Raw genomic sequence first — 22,959 nt, 5'->3', positions numbered from 1 at the left:
GGTTTGAGAGGATGGGAGTGGGATTGGAAAGGGTCTGTGGTTGTTGGATATATTGGTGTTTACTGCACTCTAGTGGCATGTAGGTGCAAAACTGTCTGCTAAAGATTTCACTCATAGTATGAGATTTATATACACTGAAAAAAGCACAATGACAAGGTTAAATAGCTTTGAATAATTCATCATAATGCATAAAAATGCATTTGGTGTTATTTATAAGCTTGAGGGATGAAACGAGAGTTAAATTAAAGAAAAGGAGGAAAATATAGAGGAGATCAAAACATTTTGCTTGTGAATGGAAAAAGTTTGAATATAAAATAGTTATAATTATAACGACATTCAAGAGATCATGATTTTGGGTTTTCGTAATAAAAAATTATATGTTTAAGGATAAAACTGTGGGTCACATTAACCAAATTTATTGTTTATACATACTACAGTCACAAAATAAATGGACAGCGAGAACATAAAATGTTTCATCAATATCAAGGTACTTACAGATAACGTTAGATGAATTAACCCTGTCGCGCTTGAGATAACGTCAAAATCACGCTTTCAGGCTATTTTAGTGCTCGTTAAGTACTTGTTGAAATTAAGTACCCTACCTACTCAGAGTATGCGATTTCGAACGCAGTCTGGACAAAGAGTACAGAACAATAAAATTGTTGAATTCATCAATGAGTTACTGTATATTAGGTGCTTTGGCCTGGATCTCTTGTCTACGGTTCTTCGGGGATCCTCGCGCAGGATAGTGATCGGCTGATCTGCACACACAGCGCCACACGCCGGCGCGGATGATCTTTCAAACTTTTCGCAGCAAAAACATTTAATTTCTTTTTTTAGGGGCCGTAAAACACCTTATAGCAACTATAACCATAAATTAACAGCACTTATAAAAAATAAAACATAAATATATATATATATATATATATATTTATCCAAAGCGACCTACTAGAAAAAAAATTATATATATATATATATATATATATATATATATATATATATATATATATATATATATATATATATATATATATATTTTTTTATTTTTTTTTTTTTTTTTTCTAGTAGGTCGCTTTGGATAAATATATATATATATATTTATATTTTTTTTTTTTTATAAATGGAGTCAACTCTTTACATTGGCCTAGTTTTGTGTTTTTTCCGCGTTTCAGTGTCCAGGAGACGGATTAACTCATGAATAATAAGTAGGTTAAGAAAGTGATTGGCAGCTTCAGGAAGTTTACGAAGCGCGTCTCCTTTACCTAATTAATATTCATGAACATCGTCCAGGCAACGCGGCGACGCGCTCCAGTGACTGAAAGACGCTTCGTTGCTCTCACAATGTTTCATTAGTTAATTAAACAAGTTTCATCAATGTACAATATAAATAATTAATCAACATGTATGATCGAGCTCCCAGGTTCACACCTTTGACATTAAGCGGCACCACGACTGAAATTGGACCAGGATCTTATAATATCAGCAGGTCTCTGAGCGGCAAATACAGTAAGTTTCATTTTGACATGAATTAACGTTAGTCATCTAAATTTTGGTCATAACTTTTTAAGGACAGTTACATAAAAAGTTAGATCGGTAAAAAAGAAAAAAAAAGCGAGATGTAAATGAACCCTTTGGTTAGCTTGTTGGTCAAACGCTAAGTTTTGGCAACTGGCCCCACAATTGTCCATGGTTTTACTACAAATAATACCCAAAAAACTTTTGTTATTGTAGTTAAACCATGGTAACCACAAATTAACCATAGCTTTGCTACACTAACCATAGTTTAACCATGGTATTTGTAGTAAAACTCAATAAGAAAAAAAAAACATGGTTACTACACTTTTACTATAATAAAACCATGGTAAATTTTCGTAAGGAAGTTCTAAACCTTGACAAGAAGCATATTACATATTAAATGGTTCTTTGCAGACATCTCTTCTTACCAAAAACCATTTCTCTGTATAGTTTTGTTGGGTTGCTATAGTTCTTGATGTTAAATCACAGGTTCTTCAGACCTATATATTGTTTAATTTAAAGTTTTCTAAAGAACTAGACTAGAGAATAAAAAGTTTCTCATATGGCATTAGGGTTGTGCAACCCTTTTTAGTTATTATTTGAACCTCTGTTTTAATAGTTTAGGCACCTGTGATCAATCTGTATTTGTATTAATACTAATATAATAATAGTAGTTATTATTATTATTTGAAAGAGTAATTGTTGATGTATTTGTGCAGATTCGTATGCCCCGTTCCTCTCGCTGTCCAACAGAGAGTCTGGGTTCCTGGGGTTGGGCAGTGGTCTCCTCTCTCCTGGACCAGGACAGTATAACAGTGACATTACCAGGGTACGTTATGGTTTTAACATCACCGTGCAATCAGTTAACATGTCGGTGACGAGTGCAAAATTACAGAATCATATTCTGGGAGGAAACAGTCTGCAGAATCGATCCAGGCGGTTTGACGACGTGGTGTCAGATGTTCCAGGGCCGGGAGCTTACAATGTTATGAGCAATGTTTCTCCTTCAGAGAAAACAACAACCAATCCAGAGAAGAGTGTGAAGGTGAGACGTTAGTTTGGATTATCATATGGACTATAATTGAGTTTTTTTGTTATGCATTTTAAAGATCATATAAAGTGTTGTTATTAAGGTAAGACAAATTTACTTAGATTTCATACAAGGGTGAATCTCACAAAGAAATGTCAGGATCATATTTCAACCCAAAATCAAAAGAAAAAAAAATATATATCGTTGCATCTTTTTAATGTTTTTGAAAGATGTCTCTTCTGCTCATCAAGCCTGCATTGATTTGATCAAAAATACAGAAAAAACTGTAATATTGTGAAATGTTATTAGAATTTAAAAATGTTTTTTTTTATTTGAATATACTTTGAAATATAATTTATTTCTGTGATGCAAAGCTGAATTTTCAGCATCATTACTCCAGTCTTCAGTGTCAGAAATCATTCTGATATGATGATTTGATACTCAGTTATGAAATATAAATGCTGCTTTTTTGAACCTGTGATACTTTTTCAGGATTCATTGATGAATAAAAAGTTAAAAAGAACAGCATTTATTCAAAATAGAAATCTATTCTAACAATATAAATCAATTTTTATCAGTTTAATACATCCTTGCTGAATAAAAAGTATTAATTTCTTTCTAAAAAAGAAAGAAAAAAATTACTGACCCCAAACTTTTGAACAGTAGTGTATATGTTGTTACAAAAGATTTCTATTTTGAATAAATGCTGTTCTTTTTAACTTTTTATTCATCAAAGAATCCTGAAAAAAAGTATTACAGGTTATATATAAAATATATATATATATTAAGCAACTGTTTCAAACATTGATAATAAATCAGCATATCAGAATGATTTCTGAAGGATCATGTGACACTGGAGTAATGATGCTGAAAATTCAGCTTTGATCACAAGAATAAATTATATTTTAAAGTATATTTAAATAGAAAACCATTATTTTAGATTGTAATAATATTTCATAATTTTACAGTTTTTTTCTGTAAATAAATGCAGGCTTGATGAGCAGGAGAGGCTTCCTTTAAAAACATAAAAAAATAGTAATGTTTCCAAACTTTTGATCGGTACTGTACTGTAGGATCATTGCATCTTTTTGAATTGTGACATTTTCACACCAATTACGTACATTTATCAACAACATTTAGATAGCGTGTTCAATAAAAACACAACATATAGCTAAAGATCAGATGAGATTTTATAGGCAACTAATGCAGATATCCAGTTAAATCCACAACGTTCCCCCTGCCGTTGTAATGAATCTCTTTCTGTTAATGCTCTGATTTGTTATTTGAGTAAATGTCTTTATGAATTCTGCAGGCCGTCTTTAAAGTGGTGAAGATGCTGCTGAATCCTGATGCTCCATCCATCCCATCTCCCGGACAGGCGTTCGGATATGAAGAGGATGCTCAAGGCGTCCTCCACAGACACAAACCCCCCACCAGAGACCAGACCCTCGGCCCGGCCTTCTACAACCCTGTGCCGGTCAGACAGTTTTCAAGCAGTATGTGTAAATGGATGTGCACTCAGTGAAAAAGATACAGGTCTAATGAAGCATGCATGCTTGAGTTAGTGTGTGTGTGTGTGTGAGTGAGGTCAGATGTGTCCATTAACAGAAGACCCTCTAATGCCCCTCCGCTCTGCATCATTAGTGCCGAGGCTATTTCCATTACTAATGATCGCTGCATTATTTTAAAAAGTCACAAAGCGCAGCACTCATCCATTTCACTGTCAGGACCGAAAACCCTGGGTAATTATTCTTTACGTTATATTTCAATATTCACTTACAATAATGCAGCAGATGCTGGACTCAGCTTTAATCAAATCATCTTTCATTGGCCATTGAGCTGCCAACTTCCTCTAGAGGGGGAAGAACTCTTTATCAAAGCGCAGGGCCATCCGTCATGGCGCATCCCTGTTTCTCTCTCGTCTCAGGGTTTACTTGTTGATTACACATATTCTGCCCATTTTTATGTGTTTTTCTAAATTAAAATGGTCATATTCTACGCTTTTGTAACATTTTATGTTGTTTCACTGATCAGCTCTGTTTCAATTCAGTGCATATCAAGAATATTGAAAATTTGTCTGATACATATTATGATTTATTATGATTAATAGCCAATATTATGGCAGATTTATACTGTACAAACTGTATATTCTATCTTACCCATCACAGAAAACTTTCTGTGATAAAGTATAGTTGCTTCTACATTGCTTAATCCTACCCCATACCTAAACTTAAACGCTACAACAACTATTAATAAGCAGTAAATTAAGAATTTATTGAGGCAAAGGTCATAGTTAATACTGAATATGTGTTCCCCATAATGAAGTGTTACCATATATATGTCATTGATGTTTTGCAGGAGGAGCTGTCGTCCTCTCAGAAGTATAAAGGTGTACAGTTCGGGAAGATGTCAGGCCGGAGAGAGCAGGTAAAGGGTGGAGACGGACCTGGACCAGGACAGTATGAACTACAGGAGTGAGTTTGATTGATGCACGTGTTCTCAGCTGCAACACAACATCATTTGCATTGTCTTGCAAAATTTATTCTGAAGCATCTGGACCTTGTTTGTTATATGTAGATGCTTCAGAATAAATTGCGCATGGTCTCAGACACACACACACACACAGTCTGTTCACTGACCATCTGATGCATACTGCACACAAAACTCGAAAGCACTTCCTTGATGTATTAAAATGTAATCTGCTCGACTGACCTTTCTGCAAATTATGGGTGTAAATCACACTTACATGGCACTGGGTTGATATAATAAGCTTTCTGAGGAAGAACTAATCACTGGATTTGCCAATTGTTGAGAGTTAGATAGTTTTGTTTGAGGCAGTGATGACATTTTTCTGTAGGCCGACCTGGAAGCCACCCTGGTTCCCTCAACAAAAACCCAATAAGACTGTTCTACTGGCTTTTGGATTATTACAGAAAAAAAGCTCTGTGATCAACAAAAGTTTATGATTCATACACATATTGTCCATCATGATAATCTTCACAAATACACTTTTGAAGCCTAAATACAATCGCCAGAAGTGAAAAGCTAAACATGGGCTATAAACAAACTACACCACGGTCACATAACTTCACTAAGCTTCTCTAACTCTTTATTTAAAAAATATTTTCCCTGAAATTTGAGTTATAATAGTTTGGAAGAGTGTGATTATAGCATTTATGAGGTTGTGAAAGCGACTATTGAGTAGATGAGTTTCCCTGTTTGTTGTGAAGATGTTCCCGTCAACCTCTGTAGTCCCATTTAGACTTTTTTAGAAACCACCTTTTCCAACACAAGTAAAAAACCTTTTTAAAAAATCATAATTACTGATGTATTTTATGTCATAGAATGAAAAGTGAAAATATCTTGAGCTTGTGTTCACCACAGTCCTTTTTTCCAGGCGTTTAACCATACATCTTCAGGCTGTTGGAACTGGAAGTGCTAAAATGCTAACTCGTTTCTGGGTTTTGCTCTACAAAATGTCTCATCCCTGCAGCACTATGGTGTTTTTGGTTTTGTGCATCTCTGTGTGTGTGTGTTCGTGTGTGTGTACCAGGGATAACACGGTCCACTATGAGAATGTGAACCTCGTGCGAGAGCAGAGAGGCCGTTCAGAGCTGGTCATCCCTCGATACCATGAGCTGGTGGCTCTGCAGGAGGAGAAGAAGGTTAAAACCTCATAATATAATTTTGTCTTTAGTCTCTGTTCTATACGCGTAGCTATTTTTGGATCACTTGTTCTGGACAATTTAAGACATTTGACAGCACTAAAGCTGCAAATTAAAGCTAAATGTAAATTAAAGCTTTTGGAAAAAAAAAAAAAATATATATATATATATATATATATATATATATAAATAATGAGATTAAAATAAAAAAGTAAATAAATACATTGGCTTAAAATAAATACAATTAAAATAAAATATATAAAAAATATTAGTTATTAATCTATTAAATAGATTAAATTAGATTAAAATAAATAAAAAATAAATGAAAATGAACTAAATAAATAAATAACATGTGTAAAAGTACATTAATATAGTGAGTAAAAAAATTATATATATAATAATGTAACTTAAAGGGTTAGTTCACCCAAAAATGAAAATTCTGTCATTTATTACTTACCCTCATGTCGTTTCACACCCGTAAGACCTTCGTTAATCTTTAGAACACAAATTAAGATATTTTAGTTCAAATCCGATGGCTCCATGAGGCCTCCATAGGGAGCAATGTCACTTCATCTGTCAAGATCCATAAAGGTACTAAAAACATATTTAAATCAGTTCATGTGAGTACAGTGGTTCAATATTAATATTATAAAGCGACGAGAATACTTTTGGTGCAGCAAAAAAAAACTAAATAACGACTTATTTAGTGATGACCGATTTCAAAACACTGGTTCAGGAAGCTTCAGAGCGAAAATGAATCTGTGTGTCGAATCTGCAGTTCGGAGTGCCAAAGTCACGTGATTTCAGCAGTTTGGCGGTTTGACCCGCGATTCGATTCATGATTCGATACACTGATTCACTATGCTCCGATGCTTTCTGAAGCAGTGTTTTGAAAACAGCAATCACTACGTTATTTAGTTTTTTTTTTGCCGCACCAAAAGTATTTTCGTCGCTTTTTTAATATTAATATTGAGCCACTGTACTCACATGAACTGATTTAAATATGTTTTTAGTACCTTTATGGATCTTGACAGAGGAAGTGACATTGCTCCCTATGGAGGCCTCACGGAGCCATCAGATTTCAACTAAAATATCTTAATTTGTGTTCCAAAGATTAACGAAGGTCTTACGGGTGTGAAACGACATTTGGGTAATTAATAAATGACAGAATTTTCATTTTTGGGTGAACTAACCCTTTAATAGAAAGTAATTTTAGAACTTTGGGTGTTTATAAAAGATAGATGCCTTTTAAAATTTAGGATTGGGTCCCTCACACGAGGATGATCGTATTTGGAGGTCTGTGGCACCTAAAAGATTGAAAACTGTCCTAACACACTGACATGTGTAAATTTGACATGTATAAGCTGTGTTTAGCCTGTAGAGGGCACTATTGCAACAAGACTTGAGCTCAAGGTTAGATGCATTTCTGTATGAATGCTTTTGTTTTCTGTTTTCATATGTGTGCATCTTTGTGTATTTGTGTGTTTGTCTGTATAGGGTGTCCCGGGTCCAGGGCAATACCACATAAAGAGTCAGTTTGCGACGCCCAGTAACCCACATGGTCCTGTGTTGAGTCCACCATTCCTGTCTCAAGCTCAGGCAACAACACTCTGCTTTATTTTTGGACATTCATACGTAAGGGATAACGTACATCCAGCCTGATGTTATCATAAAATAAACACAGACAGGGTGATCAGGAGTGAAGGGATCTTGTATTGAAGGTTTTTTTGTGATAACATCAAGCTGGATGTACATTATCCCGCTTATTACACGGTTACTTGTCACAGAAGTAAATAATTAGACAAAAAATTGATTTGAGTTTAAATATTTATTAGCTTACTAAACACAAAGCTTCCACAAAGGAAAACAGTTCCTAGTAAGCAGCTTTGAGTCTAGATGAATGAACAAGTTCAAACAAGATGGACATTTAAGGGAAGATGTACCGTGTGATATCACTTTTCACCAAATAAATAAAGACAGGGACATGAAATATTGATTTGAGAAGAAGCCGTCTTAAAAGCTGTACTTGTTTATTATCTTATAATCTATTGCATTTCATTCTAGCCACAAAACAAACACTTCAACAATATTACCATAGACCTACTATTAACACTGAAGTCCTCCTTTTACAGTAAATACAGTTGATAACTGCGGCACAAGATGCCACCAGCATGTTGTTACTTACCAGTCAGAATCAAGCATTTCAGAGAGCCGTGTAATAAGTGCTAATAACAGCTGCTCTGGAGTAGTCACTTGAAATCAAAATGAACTTTATTTACTTGCCTAATACAGGTTTCTGGTCTTGTGTACAATTCATCAGGGCACATTATAGTCTTCATAATCTTTTAGTAAAATGTAAATGAGTCAAATTAGTGAAACAGGTTGTGAATGGTGCCTGATCTCAGTATTGTGCTGGTTCCTGCAGCGGTTCAGTCCGGTCAAGGATGAAACACCCCCTGTAGGTGCTTACGATGACCCGCGCTGTGCTCTGGAGATCCTGAAGAAAGGAAGAAGGGTGAAGAAGAATCCGTTTGGCTTGACAGCTGTGCGCTTCCTGCCAGAAAACAAATCGAAAGCTACGCCAGGTGTGTTTTTCTGTGTGTATGTGAATCTGGGCCACATTCTGAATGCAAAATATCTTGAATCTGTGGAGTTCAGTCTGAGGTCAGATTTGGACTGTGCTTGCTAGAGGGACAAACTAGATTTCATACTACTACACAAATGCTTTACAACAGCAGCCAATCAGATTCCAAACCACTCTCAAAACAACCAACCAATCAGATTATATGCTACTTTAAAGGTGCCCTAGATAGTTTTTTTTACAAGATGTAATATAAGTCTTAGGTGTCCCCTGAATGTGTCTGTGAAGTTTCAGCTCAAAATACCCCATAGATTTTTTTAAATTATTTTTTTTAACTGCCTATTTTGGGGCATCATTAACTATGCACTGATTTTTTCAGCACGGCCCCTTTAAGAGATGCGTTCCCTCTGCCCCACGAGCTCTCGACTATATATACATTGCATAAACACAGTTCACACAGCTAATATAACCCTCAAATGGATCTTTACAAGATGTTCGTCATGCATTCTATATGCATGCTTCGAATTATGTGAGTAAAGTATTTATTTAGATGGTTATGTTTGATTCTGTATGAGTTTGAGGCTATGCTCTGTGGCTAACGGCTAATTCTACACTGTTGGAGAGATTTATAAAGAATGAAGTTGTGTTTATGAATTATACAGACTGCAAGTGTTTAATAATAAAAAATAGCGACGGCTCTTGTCTCCGTGATTACAGTAAGAAACGATGGTAACTTTAACCACATTTAACAGTATTAGCAACATGCTAACGAAACATTTAGAAAGACAATTCACAAATATCACTAAAAATATCATGATATCATGGATCATGTCAGTTATTATCGCTCCATCTGCCATTTTTCGCTGTTTTTCTTGCTTGCTTACCTTTTCTGTGCACAGATCCAGACGTTAATACTGCCTTTCCTTGTCTAATGCGTCGAATGGGATGGCATTATGCAAATATTGGGGTCATACATATTAATGATCCCGACTGTTACGTAACAGTCGGTGTTATGTTGAGATCCGAGTGTTTTCCGGAAGTCTTTTAAACAAATGAGATTTACATAAGAAGGAGGAAACAATGGAGTTTGAGACTCACTGTATGTCTTTTCCATGAACTGAACTCTTGTTATTCGAGGTAAATTCAAATTCTGATTCTAGGGCACCTTTAAGACACTCAAGAAACATGCATTCTAATTTGCACATTGCCTGTCCTAAATAGTGCGCAAGATTAGAGTTAGTGCATGCCGAATCATAGTACGTTGAAAATAGTATGCCAAAGGTGCCCGGATAGTGTACTATTTTACGTCAAGGTGGTCTCAAAATGCTATTTTGCCTTCCATTGAAGAGTTTCAATTTTCTTTAGCATTACACTAAAGTCACATTTATTTTAATAGCACCTTATACAACAGAAATTGTTTCAAAGCAGCTTTGCAGTAATAAACAGAAAAGTACAGAATTATGATGCAAATCAAATAAGAGACAGAAGTGCAATGAACTACACTGGAAAAAGTTGCAAACTGCAATTGTTACCTTAAAAAGCTATTTCTACCTGATTTCACCTTCTTTTTTTTTTTTTTAGCATGAATTAAGGATTAGTTCACTTTCAAATAAAATGTTCCTGATAATTTACTCACCCTCATGTCATCCAGGATGTTCATGTCTTTCTTTCTTCAGTTGAAAAGAAATGAAGGTTTTTGTTGAAAACATTCCAGGATTATTCTCCTTAAAGTGCACTCCAATGGCCTCCAAACGATTGAAGGTCAGTTTCAGTGCAGCTTCAAAGGGCTTTAAACGATACCAGACAAGGAATAAGGGTCTTATCTAGAGAAACCATTGGTCATTTTCAAGAAAAATAAATAAATTTTATACTTTATAAACACAAACAATTGCCTTCTAGGTGTCTCCGCCAAAACCGCACTTTCGTATTCTTCAAAAAGCTTAAGCTGTATGTCCTTCCCTATTCTACCTAAAGAAAAAAACAGAACTGGTGCTAGTGAACTAATCCTTTAATGTATTCAGGTTGATTCAGCAATATTAAATAATATTTGACTTGACTAAAACCAGTTAATTTACGTTACCATTTTTTTTGTTATTAATTTGTTGTGTCTTCAGACTGTCAAATCAGTTTTCTTTATCAGTCTTAACATGCAAAGTGTTTTTTTTAAGTATTTTTAAGGTAGCAATTAAACTTAAATTTTAGCAGGTTTAAATATTTTAGTAAATTGATACTAACGTATAAATATTATATAAAAAATAAATATTACAGTGTAGTACTTCCCACTCCTGGCATACTTCTGTTATTACTGTAGCAAACCACACGGACTGCATAAGTACACTACCATTCAATCAGTAAGATATTTTTAAAGAAATTAATACTTTTATTCAGCAAGGATGCATTAAATTGATCAAAAGTGACATTTATAATGTAACAAAAGATTTCTATTTCAAATAAATTATTTTCTTTTGAACTTTCTATTCATGGAAGAGCTTTAAAAAAATGTTTACGTTACCTCTAAAATAATCTGCACAATTTTTTTAATAAGAATGTTTCTTGTGCAGCAAATCATCATATTAGCAGGATTTCTGAAGGATCATGTGACACTGAAGAATGGAGTAATGATGCTGAAAATTCAGCTTTGACATCATAGAAATAAATTATATTTTAATATTTATTCAAATAGAAAATCATTATTTTGAATTGCAATAATATTTCACAATTTTACAGTTTTTTACTGTATTTCTGATCAAATAAATGCAGCCTTGGTGAGCAGAAGAGACTTCTTTGAAAAAACATTTTATCGATCCAAAACTTTGGAATGGGAGTGTATGTAAATAAGGCAACGCCACAGTTATCAATACCAAACGGACCTAGTTAGTGGTACAATAGTAAATAAATGTCTTTCTCATGCATGTATTTGCTGCAGAACCTGATTCCACCAAGTGCAACATGTTCCTGATCAACATCTTTGTTGATCCTGAAACAACATTCCAATCAACCAATCAGATTTGAGGGACAAGTTTACAGTTTCTGTCAAGTTTAGGCTAAAAACCAGGGTTGTGTGCTTCTACATTAGTGTTATTCACCTATAATTTCACTCTGATTTTAGGGATAACTTATGGGTAGTGTTAGGTTTAGGGGTGGGGATATATGGACAGGAATGTTGTTCCAGGATCAACAAAATATGTTGATCCATGAACTCAGCAAAATCAAGACGTGCTGTATTTGCTAGGTCCTGGTGCCTATAACGTGTTTGACTACGGCCTGGCTCAGGAGAGTTTGAAGAAAGCCTCTCGGAAGAGCGCAAGGAAGGGCGCCTTTGGCTCTGTTGCACCACGCCGGCTTTTTCTCCCCAGAAAAGAGGAAATGAGCACCCCGGGGCCAGCTCAGTACAAGGTGAGCAGTTCTTCAACCCAGAAAGTGTGCCCTCATTGTCTATTGTCTATTGTACACTAATCTGCCAGCGCCCTTGGGAGCTTATTCAGACTTTTCAGAGGGCTTCATCCAATGAATCGAATAAATCTTCCATAAATCCCCTTGAACTAAATATTTCTCAGCATTCACTAAATGTCAGTTTTGCCTGGAGTTTACAACCTAGAGCCTATTTTTTCAAAAATTTACCATGGAAACCATGGTTTCAGCCAAAATGCTGCATTTTCTGCATTCCATGGCAACACCATTAATTACTGTTACTCATACTCAGGATGAGGTATTTGAATGAAGTATCAATCATTCATGCTACAGATGTAAATGCAACCTTGAATTGCTTATTGAGGAGAAGTGTGCTTTTAAGTAATCAGACATTTGCCTGGTGGATGTTAAAACATGCAAAAGCATACACTCTTACACTGGTCTTTTGGCAAACACTGTGGCTACCATGGTACATATTTGTCAGAATAACAGATTCAAATTAATAACAGTATGTAGCTGGCAAATCCCTCCCTCCCTGTGAAGTATTTCACAGAAAACTTGGGACATTGGGATCTGCTGTTTTTTATTATTATTATTTTTATTTTTTTTTATTGAAAACGTCCATTATTTCCAGTGTGAGTGTCCAGCTGGCCTGCTTCCTGAACCAAACTGTCCACAGTGGAGATCTTTTATGGATGCTCCTCTCCTTCTGTTCCTTGTACATGGTCCCTGCCTGCATAGATATGAGCAGTGAATGTGTCCTACTAGACCTCGAGATTCACTGAGACTTTCGCTGCTCACTTTTTAATGTTTTTGAAAGAAGTCTCTCACTAAGGCTGCATTTATTTGAACAAAAATACACTTAAAACAGTAATATTGTGAAATATTATTACAATTTAAAATAACTGTTTTCTATGTGAATATATTGTAAAATGTCATTTTTTTCTGTGATCAAAGCAGAATTTTCAGCATCATTCCTCTAGTCTTCAGTGTCACATGATCCTTCAGAAACATTTCTGATTATTATTTATGTGGAAAACAGTTGTGCTGCTTCATATTTTTGTGGAAACCGTGATGCATTTTTTTTTTTTTTTTTTGATACTTTAATTAATAGAAAGTTCAAAAGAACAGCATTTATTTGAAATACAAACCCGATTCCAAAAAAGTTGGGACACTGTACAAATTGTGAATAAAAAAGGAATGCAATAATTTACAAATCTCATAAACTTATATTTTATTCACAATAGAATATAGATAACATATCAAATGTTGAAAGTGAGACATTTTGAAATGTCATGCCAAATATTGGCTCATTTTGGATTTCATGAGAGCTACTCATTCCAAAAAAGTTGGGACAGGTAGCAATAAGAGGCCGGAAAAGGTAAATGTACATATAAGGAACAGCTGGAGGACCAATTTGCAACTTATTAGGTCAATTGGCAACATGATTGGGTATAAAAAGAGCCTCTCAGAGTGGCAGTGTCTCTCAGAAGTCAAGATGGGCAGAGGATCACCAATTCCCCCAATGCTGCGGTGAAAAATAGTGGAGCAATATCAGAAAGGAGTTTCTCAGAGAAAAATTACAAAGAGTTTGAAGTTATCATCATCTACAGTGCATAATATCATCCAAATATTCAGAGAATCTGGAACAATCTCTGTGTGTAAGGGTCAAGGCCGGAAAACCATACTGGATGCCCGTGATCTTCGGGCCCTTAGACGGCACTGCATCACATACAGGAATGCTACTGTAATGGAAATCCCAACATGGGCTCAGGAATACTTCCAGAAAACATTGTCGGTGAACACAATCCACCGTGCCATTCGCTGTTGCCGCCTAAAACTCTATAGCTCAAAAAAGAAGCCATATCTAAACATGATCCAGAAGCGCAGGTGTTTTCTCTGGGCCAAGGCTCATTTAAAATGGACTGTGGTAAAGTGGAAAATTGTTCTGTGGTCAGACGAATCAAAATTTGAAGTTCTTTTTGGAAAACTGGGACACCATGTCATCCGGACTAAAGAGGACAAGGACAACCCAAATTGTTATCAGCGCTCAGTTCAGAAGCCTGCATCTCTGATGGTATGGGGCTGCATGAGTGCGTGTGGCATGGGCAGCTTACACATCTGGAAAGGCACCATCAATGCTGAAAGGTATATCCAAGTTCTAGAACAATTATGCTCCCATCCAGACGTCGTCTCTTTCAGGAAAGGCCTTGCATTTTCCAACATGACAATGCCAGACCACATACTGCATCAATTACAACATCATGGCTGCGTAGAAGAAGGATCCGGGTACTGAAATGGCCAGCCTGCAGTCCAGATCTTTCATCCATAGAAAACATTTGGCGCATCATAAAGAGGAAGATGTGACAAAGAAGACCTAAGACAGTTGAGCAACTAGAAGCCTGTATTAGACAAGAATGGGACAACATTCCTATTCCTAAACTTGAGCAACTTGTCTCCTCAGTCCCCAGATGTTTGCAGACTGTTATAAAAAGAAGAGGTGATGCCACACAGTGGTAAACATGGCCTTGTCCCAAATGTTTTGAGATGTATTGATGCCATGAAATTTAAAATCAACTTGTTTTTCCCTTAAAATGATAGATTTTCCCAGTTTAAACATTTGATATGTCATCTATGTTGTGTTCCGAATAAAATATTGAAATTTGAAACTTCAACATCATTGCATTCTGTTTTTATTCACAATTTGTACAGTGTCCCAACTTTTTTGGAATCGGGTTTGTAGAAATCTTTTGTAACATTATAAATGTCTTTGCTGTCACTTTTGATCAACTGGATGCATCCATGCTGAATAATAATAAGAATTAATTTCCTTAAAAATATCTTGCTAAACAGTAGTGTACATTAAGTGCAATATGTGCACGCAGATGGCCTACTGCATTTGCCAAAATTTGCACTATGCAAATAATGCAATGCACTTGATTACAATTGACAAATGTAACAGCAACCACAAATCTCCTCCTTGATTCATTGTATATGATGTCAAATGCCATTTTTGCACAACATTGGACTACACCGGCAAAATAACCACTTCAGTTTCATTTCAATTTAGTGAAGTTTTATTTAAAAAAAAATAGTATGCTGTATACAGTATATATTGTGTAAAATGCTAGTATTTCATTCTGAGCATAACCTGCAGTCTGAGATGAGGACTTGGTGCATCTTATCTCTAGCGTCACGATAGTAGAGATTATGATTTTTCATTATAAGTAGAACCAGAGAGGAGTTTTTTCTGTCAACAGAGACCACACAGGCACCTCAGAGCTGCTAAAACAAAAGTCATTTATTCACCTTCATATTGTTCTAAACTAATATAATTTATTTTCTTCTGTGGAAGAGATGTTTTGGAGAATTTCTAACCTGCTTTTTTTCATACAGTGAAAGTAGAAGGTGATCAGTGGCCTTCATGCAGCTAGTGTGTTCTTGTGTACTATATTCTAATTATGAGAACAGGCTCAAAATAGTAATTATTTGAATCTCATTAATATGAATCAGTCATTCATTACACATCAATATTTGACTTGCAGAATGCTCTGATTGACCAGTCAGAATCAAGTGTACCATGAGGTAATGTCTATCTTTTGTGTTTAATGCAGGTGGAGAAGACAAATGAAGCATCATATAAGAAACAAAGTACAGCTGCTTTTAAATCTGCCTCTGACAGACTTGTGGGTTCACTGTTCGCCAAAGTAAGACACATGCAACACTCAAATCTTTAGACTGTCACTGGGAAGAAAAATCACAAATGACTCATATATTGACTTATATATAGGAAAAACATCTTGATACTTTAAAGGGGACCTATAATGCCTCTTTTACAAGATGTAATATAAGTCTCTGGTGTCCCCAGAATGTGTCTGTGAAGTTTCAGCTCAAAATACCCCACAGATCATTTATTGTAGCTTGTCAAATTTGCCTCTATTTGAGCAAAAACATGGCATTTTTGTGTGTATGTCCCTTTAAATGCAAATGAGCTGCTGCTCCCGGCCCCCTTTCCAGAAGAGGTGGAGCTTTAACAGCTCAACAACAACAAAGCTGGAGAATCTCACGCAGCCAAAATGAGGATTGTCAGTAACGGTGTTCAGCCTTACATTGCGGATACATTTTTGTAGTTTCTGTGGAGTTGATTCAACTCATCCACTAGCATGTGCCGTCATGTTCATCTTTTGTGTTGAATTGACCCTCGTTTGTGAAGCAGTCCGGCGTAAAATGACGGCATGACAACAACACTCTACTACAACAACTCTTCCTCTTCTCTAAAGCAGCCCAACATGGCCTCACCCCCTTTGTTGTGTGTTCTCAGGGGTGGGCTTTATGTAAATTTTAGGGTTAGTTTTCTTGCTTTCTTGGCCAGGTCACTCTTGTAAAAGAGATTTTAATCTCAATGAGTTTTTTAACCATGTTAAATAAAGAAATGAATTAATGAAGTTATGTCACCAACCTGGGAAGAAGCTTGTTGTAGTCCCTACCAGCCGTTTGTTGTACTTGTTTTGAGCCGTGAAAGAGCAAAGTCTGGGGAGTCTCAGCTCAGTCTCAGGTGTTTTCAGCTTCATGAGGTGTAATGACAGGAATTATCAGCTCAGTATTCAGAGTCTGTTCTAGAAATTCAGGTTTTTAGTGTGTATTTGTATAAGCTTGAATTCAATGGGAAAGCCCTGATATTTGTTTCACTCCATGGAGAGTTTAGATTAAATCCTGTCCATATCTAAAATCAGTAATTATACTTTGCAAGATATGAGAATTCAGAAGTGTCCGCATATGGAGAGTGTGTATCATAGAGAGTGTTTGAGTCAGACGCTCTGATGCAGATGCTGCAAATATTTTATTATGAGCCCGGCACCTCGCCTCACGTCTGCTCCGCTCCTTTATTAGACACGTCTGCTCCTTCACAAATAACACGCAATACACACCGACGTCTGCGGGAATCTCACCGAGTCACATTTCAACCCAAAATCAAAAGAAATAAATAAAACATTTTCTGTCAAATGACGAAAATTAAACTTAATTTTAGCACCATTATGATGTTTTGCATCGTGACATTATTTTCATGACATTTTCATTAAATTACTATGATGCATCTGATTTTTGTTTTGTTTTTGTCATTATTACTGATGATTTAAACATTGTTTAATTTTATATATAATAATTTGTTTTATTATAATTGAAAGAAGTAAACTGAAACTGAAAAGATTTACAACTGTATTTAATTATTATTACATGTTCTGACATGTGAAGAACTTTGGGCTACATTTTATTGTTTTTATGAAATAATATGTACAAATAAATAATTATTATTATTTTATTAATACATTTCATTTATTGTTATTTTTAAATTAAATTTAACCAATAAAGATAAGTATAAATATTGTAGAATGTAAATAATGTTTTTTTTGTTTGTTTTTTTGTTTTTGCATGACAGCCCTAGTAAAAAATAAATATACCAATATATATTTGAAATACTTTTATTTTATGCCAAGTATACTACATATATATTTACATGTTTATGTACTTAATATAAATACCCGGTATAGTAAATTGATATACTTAAAGTCTGCTAAATCGAAACAACTAATTTTGTACTACTAAAAATTCACTTTAGATAACGGAAGTAGAGCTGAGGTCCAACTAAACATATACTGAAGTAAATTGAATTGTGCTAAAGTGGAGCTATTGCAAGTATACTTTAGATACATTTAAAATATCTTGTATTTAAAGACTGATTTTATATGATCATACACTCCTTACTAATAGTGATATTAAAACACTTTTTAGGTATAATATTAAGAAATGTGCATTGTGCAATAAAGAAGTATACCAAATAATGTTTAATTACAATATTTATTGCAGTAAGTCTCAAGCGAAATGCCAGTAAATATATTAATGGATTTGTATTACACATAGTATGAAGCAAATGTATTTTAAATCCATTTTGGTCACTAGGGAGTAATGGGAATTTGGAAATGTTGTGCCTAATTGTCATGACAGTAATATCACAATACAAAACATGTTCCTAAAAATAGTCTTGTTCTTGATAGGTTTGGTGAGATTTACCCATCTAGATGTTTCTGTCTCTCTTTCTGATGTCTATTTACAGATTCGTTTACACATATAGCTGGTTAGTATTGCAAAAGGCAAGTGTTACATATATAAATATGTCTAAAAACTTAGATTGATTCTATACAGTTTGATTTCAATGTACAGCATCTATAGCATCCTGGCGGTTAACACAACTAAAATAATTTTGACTCATCATTCATTTTGTGAAAACAAGCAAAAATTGTGTTTGCAATAACACTCCTACAGCTCACACACATATACGACCCCCTGGCTCATTTGTACCTGCAGTAAATCCATTGTGCAGATGATGTTTATGATGCTGTGGTTAGATATTAGATTGCTCTTGGCAGGATACTCCTCCGCCAGGCTCATATAACGTGAGCGAATCTTTCGAGAAGACACACGGTCTCCATCGCTACAGCGAGCCACGCAACGAGAAAGCACGCAAGCGACAGAGCTGCTTCCTGTCTGCCGCCCCCAGAGACCCTGCCTTCCTCCACTATGACCCTGAAATCCCAGGTGACTCACGCTTACTTGATCTCTATGGGTGGCATTTGCGGCCTGCTGTCGATTATCTGTCCAGTTTGTAAAAAATAAAACTAAGCATTCAAAAGTAGGAAGCAACATTAGTAATTTCTTACTCTCTTAATTATTAATTAATAATTAATATGAAGTATTACATTTATAAACTCTGTAGATCTAGTTTGGTCTTTCATATGTGTGTGTGTAAATATATATACAGTATAATAGAAAATTAAATGCCAGTAATGCATAATGCATACTATATATATATAAAAAAAAAAAAATTAAAGTCTCTAAAAAGTCAAGATATATATATATATATATATATATATATATATATATATATATATATATATATATATATATATATATATATATATATATATATATATATATATATACATATATATATCTTGACTTTTTAGAGACTTTAATTTGTTGACTTTAAAGCTTGTATATTTGTTGTTGTACTATAATTTAGCATTGCTTTAAAAGTTGTTTAAATCATACTTAAGTTTTGCTCCATGAAAACAGTGTTTTAGGGAGTTATGTTCAAGTATTCCAGCTAAACTAGTTGTTTCTTATTTGTGGTTTTGCAGGTCCGACTCATTATAGTCCAGATGTTAAGTCTGGCTCTAAACTCGCACTGATTGTCTCAAAGGAAGATCGCTTCAAAAGCCCTAAAGACACGACCCCTGGACCCACAGCATACGAGGTATATACCTCATTCATATAAAACGTGTATATGTGCAATTGTATTAAACATTTTTACTTATTTAATTGTTACAAATAATAATTTAAGAAATATATATGTTAAACATTTCTATTACTATTATTATTTATATATATCGGCCACTTTATTAGTTACACCTGTTCCAATGCTTGTTAATCAATTATCTAACCAGCCAATCACATGACAGTAACTCAATGTATGTAAGCATCATGTAGACACAGTCAAGAAGATCTGCTGAAGTTCAAACAGAGCATCAGAATGGGGAAGAAAGAAGATTTAAGTGACATTGTGTCATGTGGCATGGTTGTTTGTGCCAGACGGGCTGGTCTGAGTATTTCACAAACTGCTGATCTATCGGGATTTTCACACTCAACCATATCTAGGGTTTACAGACAATGATCTGAAATAAAGAAAATATCCAGTGAGAGGCAGTTCTGTGGGTGAAAATGACTAACCAGACTGGTTCAAGCTGATAGAAAGGCAACAGTAACTCAAATAAAATTTTGCATCTCATCTGAACACACAATACATCCAACCTTGAAGCAGATGATCTACAGCAGCAGAAGACACACCTGTGACACTCCTGACAGCTGAGAACAGCAAACAGATGATAAAATTCACTTGGGCTCACCAAAACTGGACAGTAGAAGATTGAAATAGTGTTGCCTGGTCTGATGTGACATTCAGATGTTAGGATTTAGTGTAAACAACATGAAAGTATGGATCCATCCTGTCTTGTATCAGGCTGCTGGTGGTGTAATGGTGTGAAGGAGATTTTCTTGCCACACTTTGGGCCTCTTAGTACCAACTGAGCATCATTTAAACACCACAGTCTACCTGAGTATTGTTGCTGACCATGTCCGTCGCTTTATGACCACAATGAACCGTCTTCTGATGGATACTTCCAGCAGGATAACGCACCACAAAGCTCAGATCATCTCAAACTGGTTTCTTGAACATGACAGTGAGTTCACTAGACTCAAATGTCCTCCACAGTCACCAGATCTCAATCCAATAGAGCAGCTTTGGGATGTAGAGGAAGGGGAGATTCACATCATGGATGTACAGCCGACAAATCTGAAGCAACTGTGTGATGCTGTCATGACAATATGGACTAAAATCTCTGAGGAATGTTTCCATGTTCTGTGTGTGTGTGTGTGTGTGTGTGTGTTGTAGTTGAGTCCGGTCATCATGGACACCGTTCTGAAAGGCACCTTCAATGTGACGCTCCACGATCCTTTGATGTCCAGCACGAGATCTTTATCTTCACGCAAGTCTTTGAGAAAACCCCCCGCCCACAGCAGTGCCTAACTCAGGTCAAAGGTCAGTGACCCATCACATTATATTTGACACTTATTATGGAGGTTTAGTTTCAGTAATAGAGGCTTTCATGAGGTCTACTTCTCTCAGTAAAGAGAAAAGACGGCTCTCTCCAGTCTGTCTTATTAAAACTAATCGCTCTGTTACACACACACAGAGATGTTCCATAGGAGCAGCATGAGCTCTGATATTATATTCCCTCTGAATGGCTGATTCATCTCCTAAAACCAAATAAAACATTCAATGTTTTTTCTGATTTATATACACTAATTAGATGACTCATTAATGGCATGTGAGTCTGCTCACTGCATGATGAGTAACAGGAGATCTGGCTTTTAATTTAGCGTGCTTTATTGGTGTGACACATTTTCATTTCTACATAAATTTAACTTTTTTTGTGATGTAAAAGCATTAGCTCACCTGAAAATATGTTTGTTGCTCAGAGATTGTGCATTTGTTGTTCAGGAGGAGATCCTTGACATACAGTGTACGAGTAAAGCCATAAGGCAGCGGCCATTTACACTAAGTGAAAATAGCTATATGTTCTATTTACACTGTGACAATAGCAGCATTTTCTTAGCGATATGCTATTTAGACTAGGTGAAAATAGTGATAGATTCTATTTACAACATGTAAAATGCAATAAGAGTAAATAATAATTAAATGCTATCTATACTTTATATTGGCAGATACTATTTGCACCTCTAGCCCTATCCAATAAACACTTTTAATAAACACTCATTTGCAGTTTATTTCCACTTCTAGAGCATTATTTTCATTTTTATTGAAAATAAATGCAAGCTCTGCAAAAGGCGGATTCGAACCCTTGTCGATCGCAATTAAAGCCACGTCTGTGAGCCTTGCTCACTACTGCTGCGCCACTGGAGATATTGAATTTCAATCTTTTTTAAAACTTAAACCAACCAAACATGGGTGGGCGGAGCTAGTGTAAATAGCATTTGCCAACAAGAGATGCTATTTGCAATTAATGTAAATAGACACTCCGTAAACGCCCAAATCATTTGCTTTTGGGAGAATTTGATGACAAATGTTGATTGCAGACTTTGATATCACAGGCATAATTTGAGATGTTGTTGAGAAAGTAGTTAAAACACATCAGCTTTTTTTGGGCAAAATTCTTCTTTTGCTCTCCATTTGATCTTATTGCTGTATAGAGATATTAAAGAAATCCCATTTGTGTTTTTGTGTTTTACAAGAATATACTATTTCTGTCTTTCTAAATGTCATATTTAATTAAAATGTGTTACTTGCCTTTTTTTTTTTTTTTTTTTGCAATTACTTTACTAGCAATTTCTGAGTGAATATTGTTTCAAAGTAAGTCATAATGAAGTTATTACATTTTAGCACAAAATCAACTAATATAATTAACAAAATTAAAAGTAGCAATCTATGATTTGAACCAATTAAAAAGTAAAGAAGTCTTGTAATTACTGTATTATATAAATAATCCCTAAATCTAGTGGCAAAGTGTCTCATTGTGCACAGGAAAATAAATTAAAAGTATAACAAAGTAATATTAATAAGAAACATGTGAAATATCAGTAATGCTAAAAAAAACAAGAATACTAAAAGTATTCTAATGTGAAATTTATGACCATTTTTAGTGGCAGGTTGTTAAATATTTTTAGGAAATTTGGATCAGTCTTCCTTGCATGCAATTTTTAATGTTTTTCTTCTATATCATGTCTTATGGTTTCCTTCTGTATTCTAATTTGTTTTTCAGGTCACACACTTTCAAAAAGACCTCGACTAAGCCTCTCCTATTAAACACATGCTTCCCAGGAGTTCCTGTCACAGACACACACACACACACACACACACCTCTTTATGGGTGATATATTTCCCCAGTGCTCACAGAGAATAAATCAGGATTCTTTAATGGGTTTGATGTTTCAGGGTTTTTGTGCATCATAAATTCTCAGCCCTGCCCACAAAAACACAGCGCTAATGTAGAGAGATCTGACGTACACACACACACACAACATCTTGATATCGTTATACACACCCTTTTAATCTAATTAAGCATTTACACACTCTCATTATTCAGCAGAGAGGGGGAGGTCGAGGGAGGAAGGGTGAGAGACGT

The 22,959-nt window shown here is 35.2% G+C and overlaps 1 protein-coding gene across 1 annotated transcript; it reads left to right on the top strand.

The window, feature by feature from the left end:
* Window positions 1–1,368: 1,368 nt before the first annotated feature.
* On the top strand, window positions 1,369–22,718 carry stpg2 (sperm-tail PG-rich repeat containing 2). The gene is made up of 14 exons (XM_067408092.1): window positions 1,369–1,506; window positions 2,235–2,344; window positions 2,411–2,560; window positions 3,858–4,022; window positions 4,904–5,019; window positions 6,099–6,210; window positions 7,708–7,809; window positions 8,636–8,795; window positions 12,024–12,187; window positions 15,817–15,909; window positions 18,628–18,796; window positions 19,399–19,514; window positions 20,709–20,855; window positions 22,597–22,718. The coding sequence occupies exons 1-13, from the start codon at window positions 1,401–1,403 to the stop codon at window positions 20,841–20,843; spliced, it is 1,698 nt and encodes a 565-aa protein (XP_067264193.1). The 5' UTR covers window positions 1,369–1,400; the 3' UTR covers window positions 20,844–20,855; window positions 22,597–22,718.
* The last annotated feature ends 241 nt before the right edge of the window (window positions 22,719–22,959 follow it).

The sequence above is a fragment of the Chanodichthys erythropterus genome, chromosome 13 (assembly GCF_024489055.1).
Source record: "Chanodichthys erythropterus isolate Z2021 chromosome 13, ASM2448905v1, whole genome shotgun sequence".
NCBI lineage: Eukaryota > Metazoa > Chordata > Actinopteri > Cypriniformes > Xenocyprididae > Chanodichthys > Chanodichthys erythropterus.
Note: the sequence above shows the minus strand (reverse complement) of the source record. Positions and strands in the feature narration are given on the sequence as shown.

What these genes read in the sequence shown, in the direction of transcription:
- stpg2 (XM_067408092.1), top strand. Translation starts at nt 1,401, where the DNA reads ATGTATGATCGAGCTCCCAGGTTCACACCTTTGACATTAAGCGGCACC. An exon ending in CATTCCTGTCTCAAGCTCAG is followed by an intron (nt 7,810 to 8,635) that starts GCAACAACACTC and finishes TGGTTCCTGCAG; the next exon opens with CGGTTCAGTCCGGTCAAGGA. An exon ending in CTGGACCCACAGCATACGAG is followed by an intron (nt 19,515 to 20,708) that starts GTATATACCTCA and finishes TGTGTGTTGTAG; the next exon opens with TTGAGTCCGGTCATCATGGA.